This window comes from Molothrus aeneus, chromosome 9 (genome assembly GCF_037042795.1).
Source record: "Molothrus aeneus isolate 106 chromosome 9, BPBGC_Maene_1.0, whole genome shotgun sequence".
NCBI lineage: Eukaryota > Metazoa > Chordata > Aves > Passeriformes > Icteridae > Molothrus > Molothrus aeneus.
Window position 1 is genome coordinate 9734364 of NC_089654.1, and position 20037 is coordinate 9754400.

The 20037-nt window shown below is 53.5% G+C and overlaps 4 protein-coding genes across 4 annotated transcripts in view; 2 read left to right on the top strand and 2 right to left on the bottom strand.

Moving 5' to 3' along the window:
• TESK2 (testis associated actin remodelling kinase 2) overlaps positions 1-6081 on the top strand; it is a 68560-nt gene extending 62479 nt beyond the window's left edge. The window contains exon 10 of the mRNA XM_066555531.1: positions 1291-6081. Within this exon, the coding sequence (XP_066411628.1) occupies positions 1291-2303 (1013 nt within the window). The 3' untranslated portion in view covers positions 2304-6081. The remainder of the gene's footprint in view (positions 1-1290) is intronic.
• A 360-nt stretch (positions 6082-6441) lies between these two features.
• Positions 6442-11137, bottom strand: TOE1 (target of EGR1, exonuclease). Its single transcript, XM_066555532.1, has 7 exons — positions 11024-11137; positions 10901-10941; positions 10694-10790; positions 10378-10536; positions 9845-10104; positions 8369-8543; positions 6442-7377 (listed from the first exon to the last, which is right to left on the bottom strand). The coding sequence occupies exons 1-7, from the start codon at positions 11135-11137 to the stop codon at positions 6592-6594; spliced, it is 1632 nt and encodes a 543-aa protein (XP_066411629.1). The 3' UTR covers positions 6442-6591.
• An 834-nt stretch (positions 11138-11971) lies between these two features.
• MUTYH (mutY DNA glycosylase) lies at positions 11972-16655 on the top strand. Its single transcript, XM_066555542.1, has 14 exons — positions 11972-12061; positions 12808-12847; positions 13130-13203; positions 13338-13379; positions 13476-13547; positions 13752-13865; positions 14125-14222; positions 14486-14630; positions 14716-14791; positions 14866-15051; positions 15234-15379; positions 15582-15734; positions 15834-15884; positions 16105-16655. The coding sequence occupies exons 3-14, from the start codon at positions 13147-13149 to the stop codon at positions 16207-16209; spliced, it is 1245 nt and encodes a 414-aa protein (XP_066411639.1). The 5' UTR covers positions 11972-12061; positions 12808-12847; positions 13130-13146; the 3' UTR covers positions 16210-16655.
• Positions 16653-18858, bottom strand: HPDL (4-hydroxyphenylpyruvate dioxygenase like). Its single transcript, XM_066555541.1, has one exon. The coding sequence runs from the start codon at positions 18856-18858 to the stop codon at positions 17674-17676; it is 1185 nt and encodes a 394-aa protein (XP_066411638.1). The 3' UTR covers positions 16653-17673.
• Positions 18859-20037: the final 1179 nt, after the last annotated feature.

Genomic DNA, 20037 nt, shown 5'->3' on the forward strand with positions numbered 1-20037 from the left:
CTGGTGTGGGGAGCAAACACTTGTAGCCTGGGCTGTATTCTGACTTGGTTGTTCTATGTTAGGACACTTCTGGCATTAGAAACCTAAGAGTACATTTATAATAGTTTCTTATATTATGTGGATATACAAATATGCAACATAAAGACATAATTATTGATCTGTAATATAGTTGTAGATTGAAATAATTTTTCTCTATGTCAAACCACATAGAGTAAATGCATGTGGTAGTTCTCCCACACCTGGAAAGCATCTAAAAGAGGTGTGAGTTAAAAAGGAAGCTTTTTTGTTTGTTTAGGGTTTTTTGTTTGGGTTGGGGTTTTTCTTTTGGTGTTTGGTGTTTGTTTTTTTTGGTGGCATTCTCCCTTTGGAGTACATGTACAAAACAAGTACTTCTCAAATAAGTGTTACATGCTGTTCTTTGACTTGCATAGTCTTTCCTACATGGAATGGCTGTAGTCTAAACTGTGGCAGTATTTAAAGGAAAAAAGTGAAAACCCATGTGCTTATTCTGGAAATGTTAGTCAAAAGGAGATATCACTTCTTATACCCATTTGTTATTGCTTTCTAACATGGCTCTTCAGAGGCACCTTGAGAGCCCCATGACAGATGCATGTTCCAAACACTTGGGGAGTTAACATCTACTGGTTTCTCTTCCTAATCTAGTGATACAGCTTTTATTTATAAATGTGTGTGTGTGCAGTGAGTGAAAACACACAGGCCTATGTAAAACTTTTAAACTCCTATTCATTAGGGTCAGACTCTCATGTATCTCCAGTTTTGTATTGGATAATGTACTGAAAGAAGGCTGGGATAGAATGATTTAAAATCTGCATGGTACAAGGGGAGACTTTTTTTGTCTTAGACATTTCCCATCAGGGTGAAAAAGTGCCAATTTCTTTGGCAACTGTGTTTTGTACTGGTTCTCTTTTGTGGTCAGTAGCACCAACAGACCCTGGGCAACCTCTGCTGGAAGCCAGGATGATAAATCTAGAAACATGCAAATTCTTCTTCTCCAACACCACCCTGTGCCGTCTCTGCTGTGGCAGTGTACTGGCAGCAAGGAGGTTTGCAGGGGCCCTAAATACACTGAGGAAGAGAGAAGAGAATGGTGTGCTTGTGTTTGTGCAGGAACTTATCAAAAAGGAGCAGACAGTGCTTATGGAACACAGTTTGGAATATCAGAAACACAGCTTTTTTTCTTTACAGTGGTCATGAAGGCTCTGTGAGTGAGCAGGTGCACAGCTATACAGAGCTTCTTTAAGCTAAGAGTGTTTCTCTTTTTCTACTCAGGATCAATTGACAAAGGACCAGGAGTAAAACGTTTGAGTTCCTTGGATGATAAGATCCCGCCCAAGTCACCCCGTCCGCGTCGCAACATCTGGTTGTCCCGCAGCCAGTCGGATATCTTCTCTCGCAAACCTTCCAGGAAGATCAACGTGCAGGACCCCTACTACACACCAAGCAAAGGGTTAGGCCGGAAAGTTAACCCCTTCAGTGCCCGGGAGGACCTCAAGGGGGGAAAGATCAAATTCTTTGACATGCCAAGCAAGTCTGTGATTTCCCTCGTGTTTGACTTGCATTCTCCAGAGGCGGGTGGAGGCCTGAAAGCCAGCCAGTCCCAGTTCCGGCAGGCGTACAGCACAGACTGGCAAGACCTTTCCCTTCTTCCTGGGAGGAGATGCAGATCACTTCCACTCTCTCCTGAATTACCACACAAGGAATATGGCCTGTTTGGGGGACTGTCTTCAACTGTTGGCAGGTGTGACCCGGCCCAGTTAGGTGCAGAGGTTCGGCAAAAACTCTTGAGTAGCACTAAATATGGTGTGTCAGAGATTCCCCCCTTTCACGCCAAGCCTCACAGAACAGAGTTTCTTCTTGCACCAGGACAAGAAGAGGATATGGACTGTTCAGATGGGCCAGTGGCCCAGGAGGAAAATGGGTTTTGCCCTGTTGAGAACACATGTGGAGATCCAGCATGTGATCAACCATTAGTGCTGGCCCAGTCCAGGCCGCTGTCTTACAAAAAGCTCCCAGTTGAGAATTCAGTGAACTCTGAGGGACGTGGCTCCCCACAAGTGTTTGCAGGTTGTCTCCCTTCTGAAGAGATGGAGGTAGAAGATGACCTACTGAAAATTACGCTGTTAGAGCCTGCAAAGCCTCTGTTCAGTGTTAGTCCTCCCACCGAGCTGAAGAGAGAGGCATGGCCCTTCAGGGAGCAGGATGGGGACAGTCCTGCCCTGTTGTCTCAGACCTCCTCCAACATCTCAGCAAGTGGCACCACAAAGTCAGCTTGTGACATATGAAGAGAGGGCTTAAACTGAACGTGTCCTTGAGTTGTTCCCAGTTGCTTAAACTAAGCTTTTCTGCAGTGCTGGGCTTCACATCTGAAAGAGACTCAACAAGCTGGCTGTAGGACAGAAAGCTGCAGACATTGTCTGAAGAGACTGATCATTTTATAAAACCTTATTTCAAATTGTGCTTATTCCCTTTCCTGATTTGAATTAGGAGGGGGAACTACTCCAGCCAGAATGGCCATGTGGGTCCCACAGCCCTTCCTGGAGGCAGCAGCCAGAGCAGGCACCATTAAACAGTTTGACCTGGATTTCCAGCATGGGGCATTTTAAGGTCTTAAGCTCCATGTAAAGTGGAAAGAATGACCTTAGATTTTTCCCTCTTCCTCTAAATGAACATCTGCTCTAAGCCACTGCATGTTTTTCATTAACATTCTGCATCAGTGCACCTGAGTCAGAGCCTGTGTTTCAGAAACAGGCACAGAAGTCTTTCCGAACTATGTTGAGCAGATAGGAATGCTCTCTAGTCCCAGAGCTGCTTTGAATGCTGTTGTAGCATTAAACAAGCTCTTCTTTCAAAAGCAGCAAAAACAAAACCCCTCATGCTGGTCACAATCTGCAGACTGAGTCACATGACAAGTACTTTGTGATTAACAAGAAGAATCTGTTCCCTGGTGTTTCATTTTCCCTTAGGATTTAGTAATGATGTTTAATACATTTGTGCAGGGAAGCTCGCTTCCTTGTACAGCTCTTTATGTACCTCAGCCCAAATGTGGAGGAAGATTTGCCCAGGGCACAGAGAAGCATATTCCAGGCATTGCCATTTCTGGGCTTCTGAAGAAACTGCTTCTGAAAGTACCAGCTGTACTGAGCTTTTGGCAGGGGGTGGGCCCTTATCTCTGAAGAGCTGAGTGGACATCATGATCTGTTTCTGCAGAATAGTTAAATACAGTAGCTACATCACAATTGACTGTTATCACTAAGCTAGAAGGGTCACATTCACCTCCTTCTCTGGTTCAACATCCCACCTCACTGATTTCACTGCAGTAATGATGGTTCCTCACTAGCCTGCTTGACAGAGGACAGGGATCTCCTGCTCAGGGGAAGTTGCCAGCAGTGTTGTAGCCCCACAAGTGTTCTTGGAAAGGACAGCTCATGGGAAGGCTTTGAATTGTCAAACTGAAGAAAATTAGCTTGTCCTACATTGACTTTTTGTTTCCTCTACAGAAAGAAGCTGCTGTCTTTATTGGTTTCTCCTGTCACTGAATGATGACCTTTTTACCTTTTTTTTTTTTTTTTTTACTTCCCTTGACCAGTGGGTACCTGTGAAAGAAGCAGCAACGTGAGCTTTAATGCTGCTTGCTGGAACCATCATCAGCAATCCCAGCTCATTCTGTGACATTTGTGCAACATCCTGCCCTTTTTCACTATCATCATCCCAAAAAACATGGGATTTTTAAAATTTTATTTTACGGGGGTTTTTTAACCTATATTATCATTCCTAAGTGAGGTAAACATTGCACACCTGCTGAGCAGATGGTGACGCAGCAGAGTCCAGATTTTCATCCAGGTAGCCTGTTAACACTCTTCCTGCTCTCTTCTAAGGCTGGGTACTGTAAGCTAGTCTCTGATGGAAGCCAGACTATTTCTACTCTTCTCCCATCTCAAAGAAAGGATGGAGAAAGCCTTAGTTCTTTCTTGGCTGGGATGTGTATTTTTCCTGAGGTGTAGGTAGCTATTCTATGAGTTACAGCTGTGACTTCCTCTAGTGAAGTGTGTTAACCTGGGCACTTCTCCCTTTGCAGTGGCTGTTATGAATGAAAGGAGAAGCCCAGTGTTGCTGAGTTATTTAATACAGTCCATGCCAGATTAGGCAGCTGTTCACAGCTCAAAAGAGAAAATGCCTGTGCTCACTAAGATCACCCCTTTTGGCCCACACCTCTCTGCCTCTTGAAGGTGCTGATCTGCAGAGTAGTCTCTGTCTCTGTATTGTGTCTGCAGAGTGCAGAGCAGCCTGTATGGCTGCCACTGTGTGTGTAACTTTGGGGACAGAGAAACACTAGAACTCAGTTGCCTGCCTGGTGCCTGCTTGTTTTTTTTTTATTTTTAAATCTTTTTATCTTTGCTACAACTATATCTTCTGGGAGGGAAACCATCAGCACCAGCTTCTGTTGTCACAAGATGCATTTAGGTGTGTGACTTCAGACAGAGAAGCAATAACGAGTAGTTTACTTTTGGATCACCAGGCTGAGGGAAGCTGCCCAGCAGCCTGACCGGAGAGCACACGCACACCTCTGGCTGCCCTGGGGCTCCCCTGAGTGAGCCCTGCCTGTCAGTGCTGACACCTCATCATGGAGCCCTCCCTGACACCGACTGCAAAGCTTGAGCAGTCAGCTTGGGGTACCCCAGGGCACCCACTGCAGTGACCTCACTGTTCTCTTACACTGCTGTCTTTATGACATTTCCCTGCCCTGAACAGCTCTTACAAAGCAGCAGAGCTAAAATTTTATTTTCTTAAATGTCCGCTCTAAGCACAACCAACTGACATGCATTGGGCACAGCTATCAACATTTCTGGCTCTTGGTACTGAGGTGGAGATGTCAGAAACAGAAATGCCAAGGAGTAGCAGCTCAGGCCTTTCCTGGATTGGTCTGCATGGGAAGAGGCATGTGTATGAAACTGGAGTAAAAGGTCATTTTAAAAATTGCAAAGTGGTTGCTGAAACCCAGTGTTTCCAAGGATGCAGTTGGAAGTCAAAACATCTCATCCCTTTGGCTGCATAAAGCTGAATCTAGGCAGCACCTAGTAATTCCTAGGTTTTGTGCCTACTGAGGTTGCTTTTCTACAGAGGGCCATTTTCTGACAGCTGCTGATAAACGTGAATTTGAACATGTGGTCAGCAAACTCCCTTGTTTTATAGTGATGTGACAAAGTTTTATCGTGATTGGATTTTACCATAATTTTGACTTTACAGGAGCAGTTCTTGCTCTTTTAAAGTACTTTCTACACATTGCTACACATCTCCCTGAAGAGATCAAATATGTTTTTAATTCACTTTAAATCTCTGTTGAGTTCAATTAAATGTCTGTTATAAGCTATTTTTGTTGTGGTTGCAGGTTGATAAAACGCAGCCAGGAGAATGCATGTGAATTGCTGCCCCTCAAAAGCAGCACAGCCAAGGGGCTGTAGCAGACTTGTACTTGTTGGAGAGGCATTGATGTATTATGTGTAACAGAACGTTGGTATTTTTTGCCAGTACAACTAAAGACACTTGAATAATTCCTGTTTGCACTTAATGCTATTGTTTATATTGCATGTCACTACATTTCTATGCAAAACAAATAACCTTTTTTTTTTGGGAGGAGGGGCAGCCAGATATTTGATTAAGTATAAAGATCTTTGCGAGATGATCTATTTTCGTATTTATGAAGGAGTTTTACGTCTTAATATTTTGCAGTCTGTAAATAGCTGAACTTGTAATTAAAGGCTTAGGAAGAAGTTTGTAGCCTGTGTATAATAGTAAGTTAACACTGCCAGAAAAGAAATCTTTGCGAAACAACTTTTCTAATATTGCAGATATTTATGAATATGTAAAGAAAGCACGTCTTGTTTTTATGTTGATTGACCTTCTGACTTTTTTGAACTATAGAAATGGTGTATGTTTTATTGGAACTGCAATAAGAAGTAACCAAAGATGAATCCACTTAAATATTTTGATAATTTTTTTCTTGGTCAGGTTTTGTAAACTTTCCCAACTTGCTTTCAAAATAAAAATGAAATCAAGGCCTGAGTCTTGTGATTAAGAGGACAACTGCTTTAAGTTAAAAAAGCTGGCTCGAATGCGTACTTAAAATAGAAATGCCATTAATACCTGGATTGAGATTGTATTTGCTATTACTCAGTGCTGAGTTATACCCAAGGAAAACTCATCCTCAGTAAATGTTATTTCTTTCCTGCATCTCACTGAAGAGTTCCACTATTGAATCCATGAGACTCAAGGATTTTTTTTTTTGAGGAATTTTCTCCTTCCCTTCTCCCCTGTAGGGGCAAAGGTCTCATCTGTGCATGCTCTAACCAAAGGTGCACTTCCCTCCCTTCAGCCTCATCCCTGCCTTCACATCCCTGCATGCCACTAAGGAACACGGGCAACTCCAACTGAGAGCAATTTAATGGGTCAGATGTTAAAACACAAATAAGAATATGAAACCTGTTCCCTTTTTGGCAAGTTCTTGATGGAAGAAAGAACTCCAAAACTTGGAGGAGACAAAAAAAGCACAGTTTAGTGAGGAGTGGTGTAGCTCTATGCACTGTCCCAGGCCAACTTTATCTTCTCGCTGTGAGCTTTGGAAGATTTAGAAAACAAGCTCTTCACTATTTGCAGTGGCACTGATTTCCCACTGAGGTACAGTTTATTATGGCAGTCTGGCAACCAGGGCCCTGCACTGGGGTCTGTGTTTTTCCCTTGCTTGAGCATCCAGACGTAAGCCATGATATAGCCAGTCATGAACGCATCAAAGCCAGCTCGGTGTGTGCCCCCCTGTGAAGGAGGGCCGTGGGCTTCCTTCTCCTTTCCTGCAGCACCTGCTGCTTCAGTCTCACGGGCGGCTGGGTGACTGGGTGACAACCCAACCCTGGACTTCTTCTCTGCTTGGTCACTGTCAGAGGCATTTCCCCTGGCAGAAGGGCTCTGGGCAGCTGCTCCCTGGTCAGTTCTTTCAGTGCCCCCCAGATTCTCTTCCCATTGTGTGCTGGTGTCTGAGCTGACCTCTGTTTCCATGTCCATGGAGATCTCCTCCAGTGGCCTGCCCTCCCCGTTGGGTGCGATCTCTGCCAGCTCTGTGGCAGCTGCAGGCTCATAGCAGCTCTGTTTCCGTGGTGGTCCTTCCTCCCCATTCTGAGCTTGCTCCATGTTGTCCCCTGAGCTTTCCTGCTGGAATGCCGTTGCGAGCACTTTCACGTTCTTCCGATGCTTCCATCTGTGCTTCCGTTTCTTGCGCTTCTCCCAAAGCTTGTCGTCCTCGTCAATGATGAGGTCAATGTTATGAGAATCTGGACACTTCACACCTTTTGGACACCACCCATAGGCCTAGCAAGAAAGAGAGAGGGGTCTGTAGCCTCCATCCTACTGGTTAAGACAACAATCACCATAACATGGAGTGGAGCTAATTATTCCCTTCCACTGAGGGCTTGCGAGGCTGGAGCAGGAACAGTGTCCAGCACACAGGAAAGGTGCTGCCACACTGTACTGGTGCAGCACACAGCATATGGGCAGAGGCCAAGGAAGGTGGGTTTGTTCTACCTGGAGAAGACAAGGCTAAGGGGAGGGGGATATCTAGTTGGTGTCTGCAGGTACCTACAGCAGAGGTTATGGGCAAGATGGAGCTAAATTCTTGTGAGAGCACAGGGAGAGGAAACCTGGCAACAGTCAGGGGAAATTATGACTAGAAAACATTTTTCATGTAGTGGTCAAGCACTGGAACAGGGACCTGGAGTGGTTTTTTAATCTCTGTCCTTAGAAACTTCCAGAGATTTCCCTAACTTATGTTTTGTGACAGAATGTACAACATGTGGGAGAGCTCCTTTTCTCCATGAAGCACCTGAAGCCAGCTATGATCTGACCAGATGGGCTCTTTGCTGCTGTAGCTGCACTAGGATGAGCTCTTGTGGACCACCCTGTGCTACAGTGCCAGAAGCTGCAAACAGGTAATAATTTTTATATCTAATGAAGGTAAAGGGAAGGGTAGAGGTGGCACTTCTCTCTTGTAGGACAAGCCAAACTAAGGCAGAACTTGCAGCCTCCCCAGGACAGCACGGGATACTGTATCTCATACTGTCCCACTGTTTAGAGCCATAGACTCTGTTGGAATCTTCCTAATGAAGCCTGTAGGATTCCCCACCTCCAAGCAGAGCACACTATTGCCCTGTCTGCCATGAAGCCACCTGAAGCCTGAAAATGTTCCTTGTACTCTGAAGCAGGTGAGGGGGAGTTGCCAGATGCTTTCCTACAACTTCTGGCTCGGGCCACGTGTGCCCCTTTCCATGGAGTCAGGAAGGGAGTGGGGAATTGTGTTACTTACTGAAAACTTCTCACAGACAGGCACCTTGTTGCCCCCTGCAGCACTGCTGTGGCTGTCTTCCTCCAGAGAGCAGCAGCGGTAGTCGATGTAGCGGGACATGTTGGCGGGGTAATTGCAGAACTCCACCGTGAGGTGCTGCCCGCTCGACTCCCGCAGCTTGCGGTTCTCTCGCTTGCTGCAACAAGAGGAGCACACAGTTACTGTGGGATGGGACCAGGGCACGGAGCAAACACTGCCCTCCACCAACTCTCAACTCCGTGACTTTCCTGCTCCTGAGCTCCAGCCCCAGATGCTGGAAAGGAATTCAATTCCAGGAAAGCAGCTTTAGTATGTAGTTGTTTCTATGCTGATTCAAAGGGTTTTTTTCTTATGCTGACATAGAGGAAGGGAAAGCAGCATCTCTGTTGAAGTTACAGGAGAAGGGGATGCAGTTTGTTTTTTTAACTATAAAGGGCACTAAGATATGTGTTTGTCTTCATAATGGTAATGGACAAGGAAAAGATGCCCCAAAATGAGGTACTGTGCAGACTGTCCAGCAGTCACCACCCAGGCAGGTTGAACCTGGGCAATGCAGGCAACAAGGAAAGGGTTTTCATTTAATGAAAAAAAATCTGATCTCTGTTTTGTTCCAAGAGCTGGTTAAAAGGTCAAAACCTTTGGAAGGCTCTACCTAACAAGAACTGGGCTTAAAACATTTAAGACGTCAGCTTAGAAAGTTATTTTTATCTTGTCAAAACAAAGCACTCTCATGTTTTGAGAACAGCCATCTTGAATGTTTTCAGACCTGTCAAAGTGGCATTTCCTGAGATAAAACAGTCACAAAAAGTACCATTTCTCCTCAAAACAGAGCATGACTTGAACTTTATAGAGATCCCAGGGGCTTTATCAGGGGCCAGGGGCTTGTTTAGATTGTGTGGGGCCTGCAGAATGTGGGGCCAGACTGCAAAGCACAGATGTGTGTCCTGAACAAGAGCACAACCCTTGCTTGGAAAGAAGTGATGGGAGTCAGAGTGGGCCATGGGCATCTTGTGTGCAGGACATGTGACAGAGCTGGTCAGTGTCAAGGAGTGCAGGGAGCATCCATCCTTTAACTGCAGTGTCCCCCACAAAGTAGAATTATAATCAGGAGACCTGCAGGACAGCCCTGGTTTCTTTTCTGTGTGATGTCCTGCCATGACCCTGTGGCACTGCTGGACCAGAGCCAGGCAGTGACAAAATTAGATCTCAGATCAGGCCACTGTGGTCAGTCTTCTACTGACACCAGTTCTGAAGTTCTCTTTCAGCTGCTGCCCACCAAACAGGTAAGGCCTATTGAAAAACAAACCCATTCTAGAAACAGAAAAAGTATAGGGCAGAGTCACCTGAAAAGCACCTTCAGTCAGTGGGACAGTGAAAGGACACAGCCCCCTTGCTGGAAAAACAAACACACACTGACTGTGTGTGACTGTAAGCTCTGAGTACCAGTGTGCTGCTCACCACTTCTTGTAGGCGTACTCCAAGTAGGAGGCTACAAAGCGAGTCTCAAACTCCGAGGCGTACTTAGTGTCGTATATTCCCGCCGGGAACATCTCGGAGAGGTCGGCGGTGAAGGTGCCCAGGCTCTCCGGGAGGTGGGCATAGAAGCACTGGTACAGGAACACCAGGTCGATCAGGCCGTTATGGAGGATGAGTGGCTTCTTGGCTCGGATGAGCTCCAGGAACAGCGTCCGAACGCTCAGGCTCTGGCTCTCGTTGCCCTGCACAAGGGAGGATCAGTCAGTGAGCCTGGGCACTCTGGAGAGCCCTCAGAGCCTGTGGCAGGAGCTGTGACTGACTCTGAACAGAGGCACAAATGTTTGGAAAAGCAACTGCAATGAGTGCGTTTAAAGCGACAGGGAGATGAAAGGGACAATGCGGCAGGCAGGAGCCCAGGGTGTGCCCACCCTCACGCAGGAGCAGGGGAAGCCAGCACACTCCCAGAAACGTGGAGCAGAGCAGGCTGAGGTGTCTGAGAGGGAGTAAGTTTGTACCTTGTCGTTGCCCTTGTGGTAAGGGATCCCCTGGGAATACTGCTTGTTGAAGTCGAAGCCGTGCTGCACCAGGAACTGCACTGACTGGGGCTCGACCACATAATCCTCGGTGCAGAGCAGCGTGAGGTTGTAGATCTGGCACAGGTACGTGTTCTCGGACTGCGCAAGGAGAGGGGCAAAGAACCCAGGGACACCTGTCAGGGGGAGCTGCCAAAAAAGCCGGTGGACTTCCACGGGGGAATTCAATCTCCCAGCGCGTCCCCGTCTCCCGGGACCGACCAAGACAAAACGGCCGCCCCACGGTTCGCGCACGCACCTTCTCCGGGAGCTGCTTGAAACAGGCGACGCCGAGGGACAGGACAGAGCGCGTCCTGGCGGCGCTGCAGACGGCCTTGTAGCGCTCCTCGATGCACCTGGTGACGGGAGAACGGGCCATGACGGCTCCGGCCTGCCGGTACTCCGGGGAGAGGGCACCGCGCAGCCGGTACCGAGAAACGCACCCCCCGCCCCACCGGGCACTCACGGGCTCAGCAGCAACTTCCTGGCGCCGAGGCCGCTCAGCTCCTGCGGGGAGACAGACACTGTCAGTGGCTCCGCGGGACCGGCCGCGCCCCTCCCCGCCGCCGCCGCCCCCACCCGGTCTCACCGTGTCCACGGCCACGAAGGTGGCGGAGCGCAGCGCCAGCACCATGGACGGCCACAGCTCCGCCAGGTTGTCGCTCTGCACGTCCACCACCGGCACCCGCGCCGGGCCCGCCATAGCCGCGCCCGCAAGGGGCCTCCGCCGCCCGCCGCCTGCCCGCCGCGGGCCCCGCACGCCGTGCCCGCTCCGCGCCCAGCGCCGCCCGCCCTCGCGGCCGGCCCAGCTTCTGCCGGCCCCGGTGGGGTTTTTTACCGTTCTCAAAATCCGTTTCCAACCGAAATTTGGAATTAAGTCAACAGGCGTTTAGCTTGAAGAGCTCCTTTGGGTCCTTCCTGAGCGGACGCTCGGACCGGCGGGAGCAGGGGCGGGCTCCTTTTGCTCCCGGCTTGCTGATTGGCTCCAGCGCGCCGGGAGGCCCCGCCCCTCACGCCTGCTTTCCGGGGGAGGGCGGGTACGAGCCCGCCCCGCGCGCTTCCCTTCGATTGGCTGGTAGGCGGCGGTGGGCGGGACCCCCCGCTCTGATTGGCCGCCGCGCGATGGTGGGGCGGGACAGATTTTCCCGGGAAAGCGCGCGCGGCGGCGGGAGCGGCTGCGCCATGAGCCCCGCGCGGGGCCGGGCGGCGGCGGTGGCGGCGGCCGGGGCGCTCCGGCGGAGCGGCGGGAGCGCGGCCCCGCCCCGGGGGCGGAGCAGGAGGCGCGCATTGCCCCGCGGAGGTGCCCGGCAGCGGGAGGGCTGGGGGAGCGTGGCGTGTTCTCTCCGGTGCTTGCTGGGTCCGCGTAAAGCCCGGTACTCGGTGCGGGTCCACCCGGCAGCGGCTTGGTCGGGCTTCCGCCTCTGCTGCGGTTGAGCCCCGCAGCCCTTCGCCGTCTCCCGCCGTGCGCTGACCCCGCGCCGCTCTCCTGGCAGGGGCCCCGGCTGCAGCGCCCGCTCCGCCGCCCGCCCGGCATCTCTTCAGCGACCCCGCTGAGGTCGAGGCCCTGCGCCGGAATCTGCTCGCCTGGTACGATCGATGCAAGCGGGACCTTCCCTGGAGGGCGCTGGTAAGGGGAGACATCGGAAGCAGGGGTGGGGAACTACTTACTCTGCCTTAAGGGAGCCTGGCTGATGTGACCGTGGGGTTTTTCCTTATGTCGTGCATCCCCACCCGCATGGAAGTGCTCCCAGCTGGTCGTGGCTGTGTTGTGGTGGGTGGTCTGGAACCAGTCCCTAGGTATGAAGAGCAAACGCAGGGCACGCTTCTCATATGTAACCTTCAAGACGAGTACTTATCTCTGGCGAGGTTAGTCTAGCTGTGTTTCAATCCTGTTTTGTTCCTGCCTTTATGATACTCTGAAGCAGCGAGTGCTGCATGGAGAAGGTTTCCCATGCATTTGTTTTAAGCCTGCTGGAGTTTTTTTAGAGCTCCTGCCTGTTCTGTGCTCAGAGAGTCATTGTGGTGCTGAGGGTGGGCATCAGCTTTACAGCAACGTCTGAATGGTGGGAACTGCACAGCCTCTCTGTGGGATTTACATCTGCCTCTAATTGCAAGCAGGCTCAGGTATGGGATTTTTAGCCTCCAAGGTAACTCTCCATGTGGGATTTCATCAGCAAGAAGTTGCTTTAGCTGTCACTTGATTAACCCAAACTCAGAACTTCTGAGTGCTCGGGGGAAAATGTTTTTTTTACTTTCAGATTCCATTGCAGTGTTCCAAACACACCGTGGATTGTTGTATTTTACACACAGGTCCCCTCTGCAGTGGGGTCTGTGTCACCTTCTTCCTCACGCTTCATCTTTTTTCCCTTGCAGGCAGCGGCGGAGCCGGATGCCGACAGACGGGGATATGCAGGTGAGGAGCAGGGGCTGGCTCTGTGGGGTGTGGCTTCGTGTGCCATCCTTGGAACAAACTGCCTGAAGTGGACACGAGAGCCACTGATCCCCTTGCAAGGCACTGGGGGTTTGGAGAACCCACCGTGGGCCTGGGGGAGCCCCTGTGGGGAAGGTGAGGGGTGGGAGGGTGTCCCATGAGCCAGATGCTGTGCAGGGTTTGTAGCCAGTGCTAACGTGGCCACAGCACGAGGTGTGGGTGGCGTTGGTGCCTGTGCTGTGAGCCCTGCCCTGCTCCCTGCAGTGTGGGTGTCTGAGATCATGCTCCAGCAGACACAGGTGGCTACGGTGATCGACTACTACACCCGCTGGATGCAGGTGACTGCTCCTTACACAGTCCTGTGCCCACAGCCTGTCCCTTTTGGAGGGAGCAGCTGCCCACCGCCTGTGGCAGATCCACAGCGGCAGAACTCTGCTTGTCCCTGACTTGTCCCTTTCCCTCTGTCCCGCAGAAGTGGCCAACACTGCAGGCTCTGGCAGAGGCGTCCCTGGAGGTGAGGATCGCTGGGATTCGGTGCTCTCCCTGCCCTGTGGCAGAAAGATTAACATTAACACTCTCCATTAACACCCTGCTTTGTCTCTCTGAGCAGGAGGTGAATGAGCTGTGGGCTGGGCTTGGCTACTACTCCAGAGGGAAGCGTCTGCAGGAAGCAGCAAGGAAGGTGCTGGAGTGGGGGGGAAGGGGCATTTCTAAAGCCCTGTGTGGCTGCAGGGCTGGTGCTGGCTCATGTCTGCCCTGCCTCGCTGGGGCTGTGCTGCTGGCACAAGGCTGCAGAGGCTGGGATCCCATCTTCCCATGGGCAAAATGGGTTCCTTGCACACGTCCACCCCAGCTGCTTCCCTGAGCTTGGCCCCTTCCCTGCCAGGTGGTGTCAGAGCTGGCTGGTCAGATGCCCAGGACAGCTGAGGAGCTGCAGAAGCTGCTGCCGGGGGTGGGCCGATACACGGCGGGAGCCATCGCGTCCATCTCGTACGGACAGGTGAGAGCTGCTGACAGTGGGCACCTCTCCCCTCGCTGCCCAGCCCCACTCCTGACAGCTCCTGCTGCTGGGTCTCACAAGCCAAGGGATCCCCAGGGTTGTGCTTGGCTCTCCCCCCACTTTGGGGTGCATCAAAGCTCCCACCCAGCTTGACCTGTGGGTTGGCCTTGTGTGTGTCCCTCTCCATCCTGGGAGCATCCCAGCTCCCTTCTTTGTCTGGAGCACATTCCAGCATGGTAATGCCAGCTCCTGGTGCCAGGCTACGGGAGTTGTGGATGGGAACGTGATCCGGGTCCTGTGCCGCCTGCGATGTGTCGGTGCCGACTCCAGCAGCCCAGCTGTCATCGACTGGCTCTGGTAAGGGAGTGCTCTGTCCTGGAGCTGTGCTGAGTGTGACTAAAGGCAGCATCACCCAGGAGCCTTGGGGAGCTGAGCCTGTGAAGGGAGGCAGGTGTGGAGTATGGAAACTCTTGGGTAGTTGGTGCTGCTCGGAGCAGTAGTGAAAGGAGCTGTGCTGCCTGTGCCTACCTGGGAGCTTCCCTCCAACAGGCAGGAGGCAGGCAAAAATCCTGGCATGCTCTTCTCAGAGATCCCCATGCCTCTCACTGCCCTTTCTCCAGGGACATGGCCAATGTCCTGGTGGACAGGAGTCGCCCAGGGGATTTTAACCAAGCCTTGATGGAGCTGGGGGCAACTGTGTGTGTGCCCAAGTCCCCACTGTGTGGGGAATGCCCGGTGAAGCAGTACTGCCAAGCATGGCGCAGAGTAAGTGTGGCCCCGAGGGTTTGCCATGCCTGGGACAATGTAGGCTGGTGGATGAGCCTGTCCTCACTTCTGTTTGCCCTTGCAGGTGGAGAAGGAGCTGGCCTTCGCCTCTCAGAAGCTGTTTGGAAAAGCCCCCCCAGTGCCCGATGTTGAGGACTGTGGTAAGCATGTGGGGAGATGGCTGTTGAAGCTCCAGGTCTGAGCCCTGCAGCAACTGTTACACTGGTGTTTGCAGATGTTGGGGACTGTCCCCTGTGCCCCCCAGCCACAGAGCCTTGGGACAGCAGCCTGGGGGTGACCAACTTTCCCCGGAAAGCAGCGAAGAAGCCGCCGCGGGCGATGCGAACAGCCACGTGTGTGCTGGAGAGGAGGGGCTGCCACGGGGCCCCAGAATACCTCATTGTGCAGAGACCCAGCTCGGGTAATGGGGCTGGGAAGGGGATGATGAAGGCACCACACAGCCCCTTCCCACCTGCATGAGGGATAGAGGGAGAGGCTTTGGTTGCTGGGGTAGGGAAAGGAGCCCTTTGGGGCTGTGATGAGGCTCAGTGTCCCTGGATGTGTCCCTTGCTGCCTCACATTTCTGTCATGCCTCCTTCCCAGGTCTCCTGGCTGGACTCTGGGAGTTCCCAAGTGTCCCACTGGCTCAAGATCTGCAGGAGGAGAAGGAGAGGGAGGAGCTGGCTGATCACCTCCAGGCCTGGATGGGGCAGCCCATGGCAGCAAAAGGCCTGCAGTTTATTGGAGAGGTGAGCCTGGAGGTGGAGGGATGCAGTGAGTCCCCTGTGCTCAGCCATGGGGATGTAGCACACAGGAGAAAGGTGTCCCTTCCCCGCTGTCACCCCTCCCAAGCTCTGCCCCACTGCTCAGGACCCTGGCAGGCTCAGTGCACTTTGCATCCCCCATTGCCTGCCAGTTGCCTGTCTCATGTGTCTTTCCATCCCCTCACAGGTCATCCACATCTTCTCCCACATCCACCAGACTTATGTGGTCTACTCCCTGCACCTAGATGGGGATGTCACCCTGGACCCTGCCTTGTCCCCATCCCGCTGGGTGACAGAGGATGAGTTCCATGCCTCAGCCGTGTCCACAGCCATGAAGAAGGTATGGGGGCACTTGGGCCTTTCCTCCCTTCCCTCAGTTATCTGGGAAAAACCCCTGGCATCCCCTCAACTTCTCTGGGCTCTCTTGTTCTTCCTTCAGGTGCTGAAAGCTCACGAGAAGCAGCGCAGGAAGGAGAGCAGGCCTGTCAAGGTGAGCAGTGCTCCAGGGTGCCTGGGGCCCCAGTGCTCTGGGACAGCCTCTGGTGTGCTGTGCTGAAGGCACCCGGGAGTTTGGGATGAGGCCAAGGAGCATCCCCAGCCTGTGGCCATCCCCTGACTGGCACTGCCCCCGGGTGTCCTGTCCCCAGAGGGATCCCTGGAGCCCGTGGGGGCCCTTGGGGTCTGGTTGAGCCCTGCTGTGTCTCCTGCAGGGCTCCAAGCGGAAGCGGGGGGCCGAGGCACCGGGAGCAGGCAGCCCCCGCCCTGGGACACAGCTCTCCCTCCGTGCCTTTCTCCGGGCACCGACGGCCCCGTGAGGGCACCGACCTTCCTCGTGTGAGAGCCCAGAGCCCCTCACTGGGGTCAGTCCTGCCCAGGGCGTGGCAGCGCTGGCCCTGTGCCGTAGCAAGCCCAGGACATGGCTCTACAATGGTCTCTCATTCTTCCTTTCCCTTGCCTCCCCCGTGGGCATTGTGCCTGGATGGGGCCACTGGTCCTGGATTAATTGTGGAGCCAGACCTGCCCTCCCTCCTTGGCTGGAGCCCTCCTGGGCTATTTGGCCCTGTACTGCCACCACTTTGGCACTGTGGACTCAGGGCAGCAGGGCTTTCTCTCCAGCAGTGGGAAGGTTGTGGCCACATGGCTCCTGCAGCCCTGTCCCCTGCCTGCATCTCATGCCCCTGTCAGTGACTGGGGATGCTGCTGTACCCTCCCTTGTTTTTACTGTACCTGAAAATAAAGCTCAAGTGTGTGGGTTTTTTAAGTGACTGTCTCTGTTGCACTGTGCTAAGCTGGGGGTGTTAGGCAGCCTGTGATGGAATGCGAAGATAGCCAACAGGATCCTTAGATCTGAGCTGGGAAGAGCAGGGATTTCTTCATTAATACACCCAAGAGCCCCTTGGCTGAGCATTGACCCCAAATAAAGCACCCAGAGCACCCCTCCTGCAAGGGCAGATATTGGCCCCCAAGGGCTGTGCAGCTCCTGCCTGTGGGCTGCTCCTCCCTGGGGCTGAACAACTGCCCCCAGGGTTTTTCGTAGGGTTTCATTCTCCTTTTATAGTTTCTCGTTGGGCTGCTCGGCGCTGTTCATGTTGAGTGTGGTGCACCCTTGCAAATGCCCAATGCTGGGGGCTGGCAGGGATAAGGGACAGTCCTGGCGGGGTGCTAGGGGCAGTGATCTCAATTTTAGTGATACGCCCACTTTGATTGATGGAAATGGCCATTTCATCCTCACCTGGCACTCAGCGTATCTTAAATAGGAGGACTAAAAACCCAAAGCAGTGCCTGTAAGTTAATTCTTTAACTGAGAGGAGGAAGAGGCCACCACTCACCCCACAGGGCTGGTCATGCTGTGGGTGGTAACTGCCACTAAGTGGTCATAATCCAGGGCCTCTGGATTATCCACTCCCTTCAGGCAGCCCCTCTTCTCTCTGTGTCTGGAGTATTTCTGTGCCAGCATGCTCTTGGCCATGTTCCAGGCTCAAGTCTCAGTAAATTAGGCTGAAACTAAGGCAGAAAGTTCTTTACATGTGGTTGATAAATCACTGGGAACCCAGGGCAGGGGAGAAATCCCAGCCATCCTGGGGCATGCTCACACCCCCACTGGACTCAGCCCTGAGCATCTTGCTCCCACTGGAGCTGGCTTGGCTCTGGATTGATCTGGAGCTATCCCTTGGTCCCTGCTCACCTGGGCCATGCCAGGGATGGGATCTCTATGGTCGTTGCCCTGGGGTTGGACTGGAGAAGCTGGGGAGCTGAGGGAGGAGGACTGCAGCGTTGCACTACTGCTGCTGGTCCATGTAGAGCTGCACAGCTTTCCACAGCGCCCGAATATTTCCCTCCCCAAAGCCGGGTGCTCCTCGACGGTCAATGAGCTCCAGGAAAAAGGTCTCCTCCGAGAAGATGGGATGGGTGAAGATCTGCATCAAATATTCCCGAGAGGGGCTCTCTGTGGCATCAATGCCCAGCTGGCCCTTGTCCCCAGGCACTGTGGTGTCCAGGAGGATGCCAAGCTCTGCCAGCATGTGAGGGTCTTGCCCAGCTCTTCGGATCTCCTCTGCTTTGCGCCCCTGGCTGTAATACGTGGGGGGCGGTGTGAAGAACCGTGCCCCCTGCTGCTGTAGAGCCCTGGTCGTGCTGACAATGTCAGTGGTGCAGAGGCCGACGTGCTGGATCCCAGCCCCGCCGTGCTGCTCCAGGAATGTGTCAACCTGGTTGGTGCCGTTCTGGGAGAGGGACTCAGCAAAGACCAGCTTGCAGCCATGGGCTGGGGTGCCCTGGGCGCTCTGCAGTGCAAGGAGCAGCATGCCCACCCCCTGCCCCCCCAGCACGTACCCTTCAGCCGGCCTTTCCTGGGGGTTCAGCAGGAAGCGGTGGAAGCCGAAGCAGCGCTGGTACCAGTCCAGAGCCGCCCGGGCCCCGCCCCGGGGGCAGACATATGTGATGTGGTCAAAGTGAGTGATCCTGATCCCATCCCCTGTGGCTGAGGGGGCTTCTTGGATGGGCTGGAAGCCCGGCAGGAAGAGTCCTCGGTAAGAGGATCGGTCCAAAAGGGTGTGGCTGATGTTGCCCACCACAGAGCTCACCACGCTGTAGGTGACAGAACCACCCTCATCACTCAGCTCAGTGGGGGGCACCAGCAAGGAGCATCCCTGGCTCTGCAGCCGCTTGCAGAGCCCTGGCACATCATCCACCTCGAAGCAGACATTGGAGGCCGTGCCCAGGGTGGGCTGGGGATCTACATCATAGAGGAAGTCATGGGATGAGGTGACTTCCCGTGCAGGTGCCAGGCGCTCGTTGACGAGGAAGATGGCAGATTCCCGTCGCAGGGCCAGCTGCCGGACACGCGGCGTCTCCCGCACGGCCACTGGCTGGAAGCGAAAGGTGTTGGCCAGGTGCTGGCCCCAGCCTTGCCTGTAGGGCAGGTGCAGGGAGATGAAGCAGGGGCGGCTCAGCGAGGCTGCCATGGCTGGGCAGGCTGTGGGGAGGATGCAGGGGGTCAGAGGGGCTGCTGGCCTTGGGGAAAAACTGTTCACCCACCTTGCACAGAGCCCACCTGTGTTTGCAATCACACATGCATATGGGTGTAAACTCGCACCTTTTAAATGTGTGATTTTAAATAAATGGGTCTCAGGAGCCAGTTTGCAGTGTGAAAGGGCACCCACCTTTGGGACCAGCTACAAAGAGCCACCCAAGGATGCCAAGCCCTCCTGCCAGCCTTCCACTCTGCTGCCCTGCCCTGTGCTTGAGGTCCCAGAGCAGGAAAGCTCCAAGCCCTGGATGCAGCCCTGCGGGTCCCGTCTGGAGCCACGTGTCCTTTGGGAGTGCTGCAGGGAGGTCAGTGGGGATTCCCAGTGGAGGAGGTGTGCTGCATGTGTAAGCAAGATTATGGGGACAAGGGTTATGGTGGGAATGTCCTGTACCAGGAACATGGACTGGTAAACATGGAGCAACACACTGGTTACAGCTAAAACGCTCCTGCGCTGCCCCAGTGCCTGTCAGGTGTGTCCCACCAGTGGAGGGGAGCAGTGGGGTCATGATAGGCTGATGTGCCCTTCCCCTCCCCAACAAGGACAGCGTGGAGCCACCATGCTCTCTGCTACAGCCCGGAAACCATGACAATGCCCTAGCAGCACAGAAGAACACTTCGGGAAAGTGACCTTCCTCCCCACTCATCCAAATATCTGTGATGCTCAAGGGGGAAAACAGATCTGCCCAAAACTCTGCCGTCGGAATCACCTCTCCAGAGAGCACCGAGATTTCCTGATCCCATAGCATGCACAAGCCGCTCTGGCCAGTCCTCACAGGTGTGCAGTGGGCTGGCGGCACACACCTGCTCAAATATTCCCTTTTCCCTGCCCGCCTGAAGGGGCTGTGTGCACCGAGCTCTCAGCGCTCCTTCCCACCAGCCCAGGGCGGAGGGACCGCGTGGACCCGGCGAGCACATGGGCAGGGGCCAGCGCTCCTTCCCTCCGGCCCCGCTTCCCGCTGCGCACCGCGGCACCGGCTCGGGCCCCGCTCCGCTCCCGCCGGCCCCGCTCCCCGCGCCCGCCCCGCCACCCCCGTGCCCGCGGGCCCCGCTCGCCCTCGGGCTGTGGCTCACCGAGGTCAAGGCTGCGGGCGAAGGGGACGGCGGGCAGCGCCAG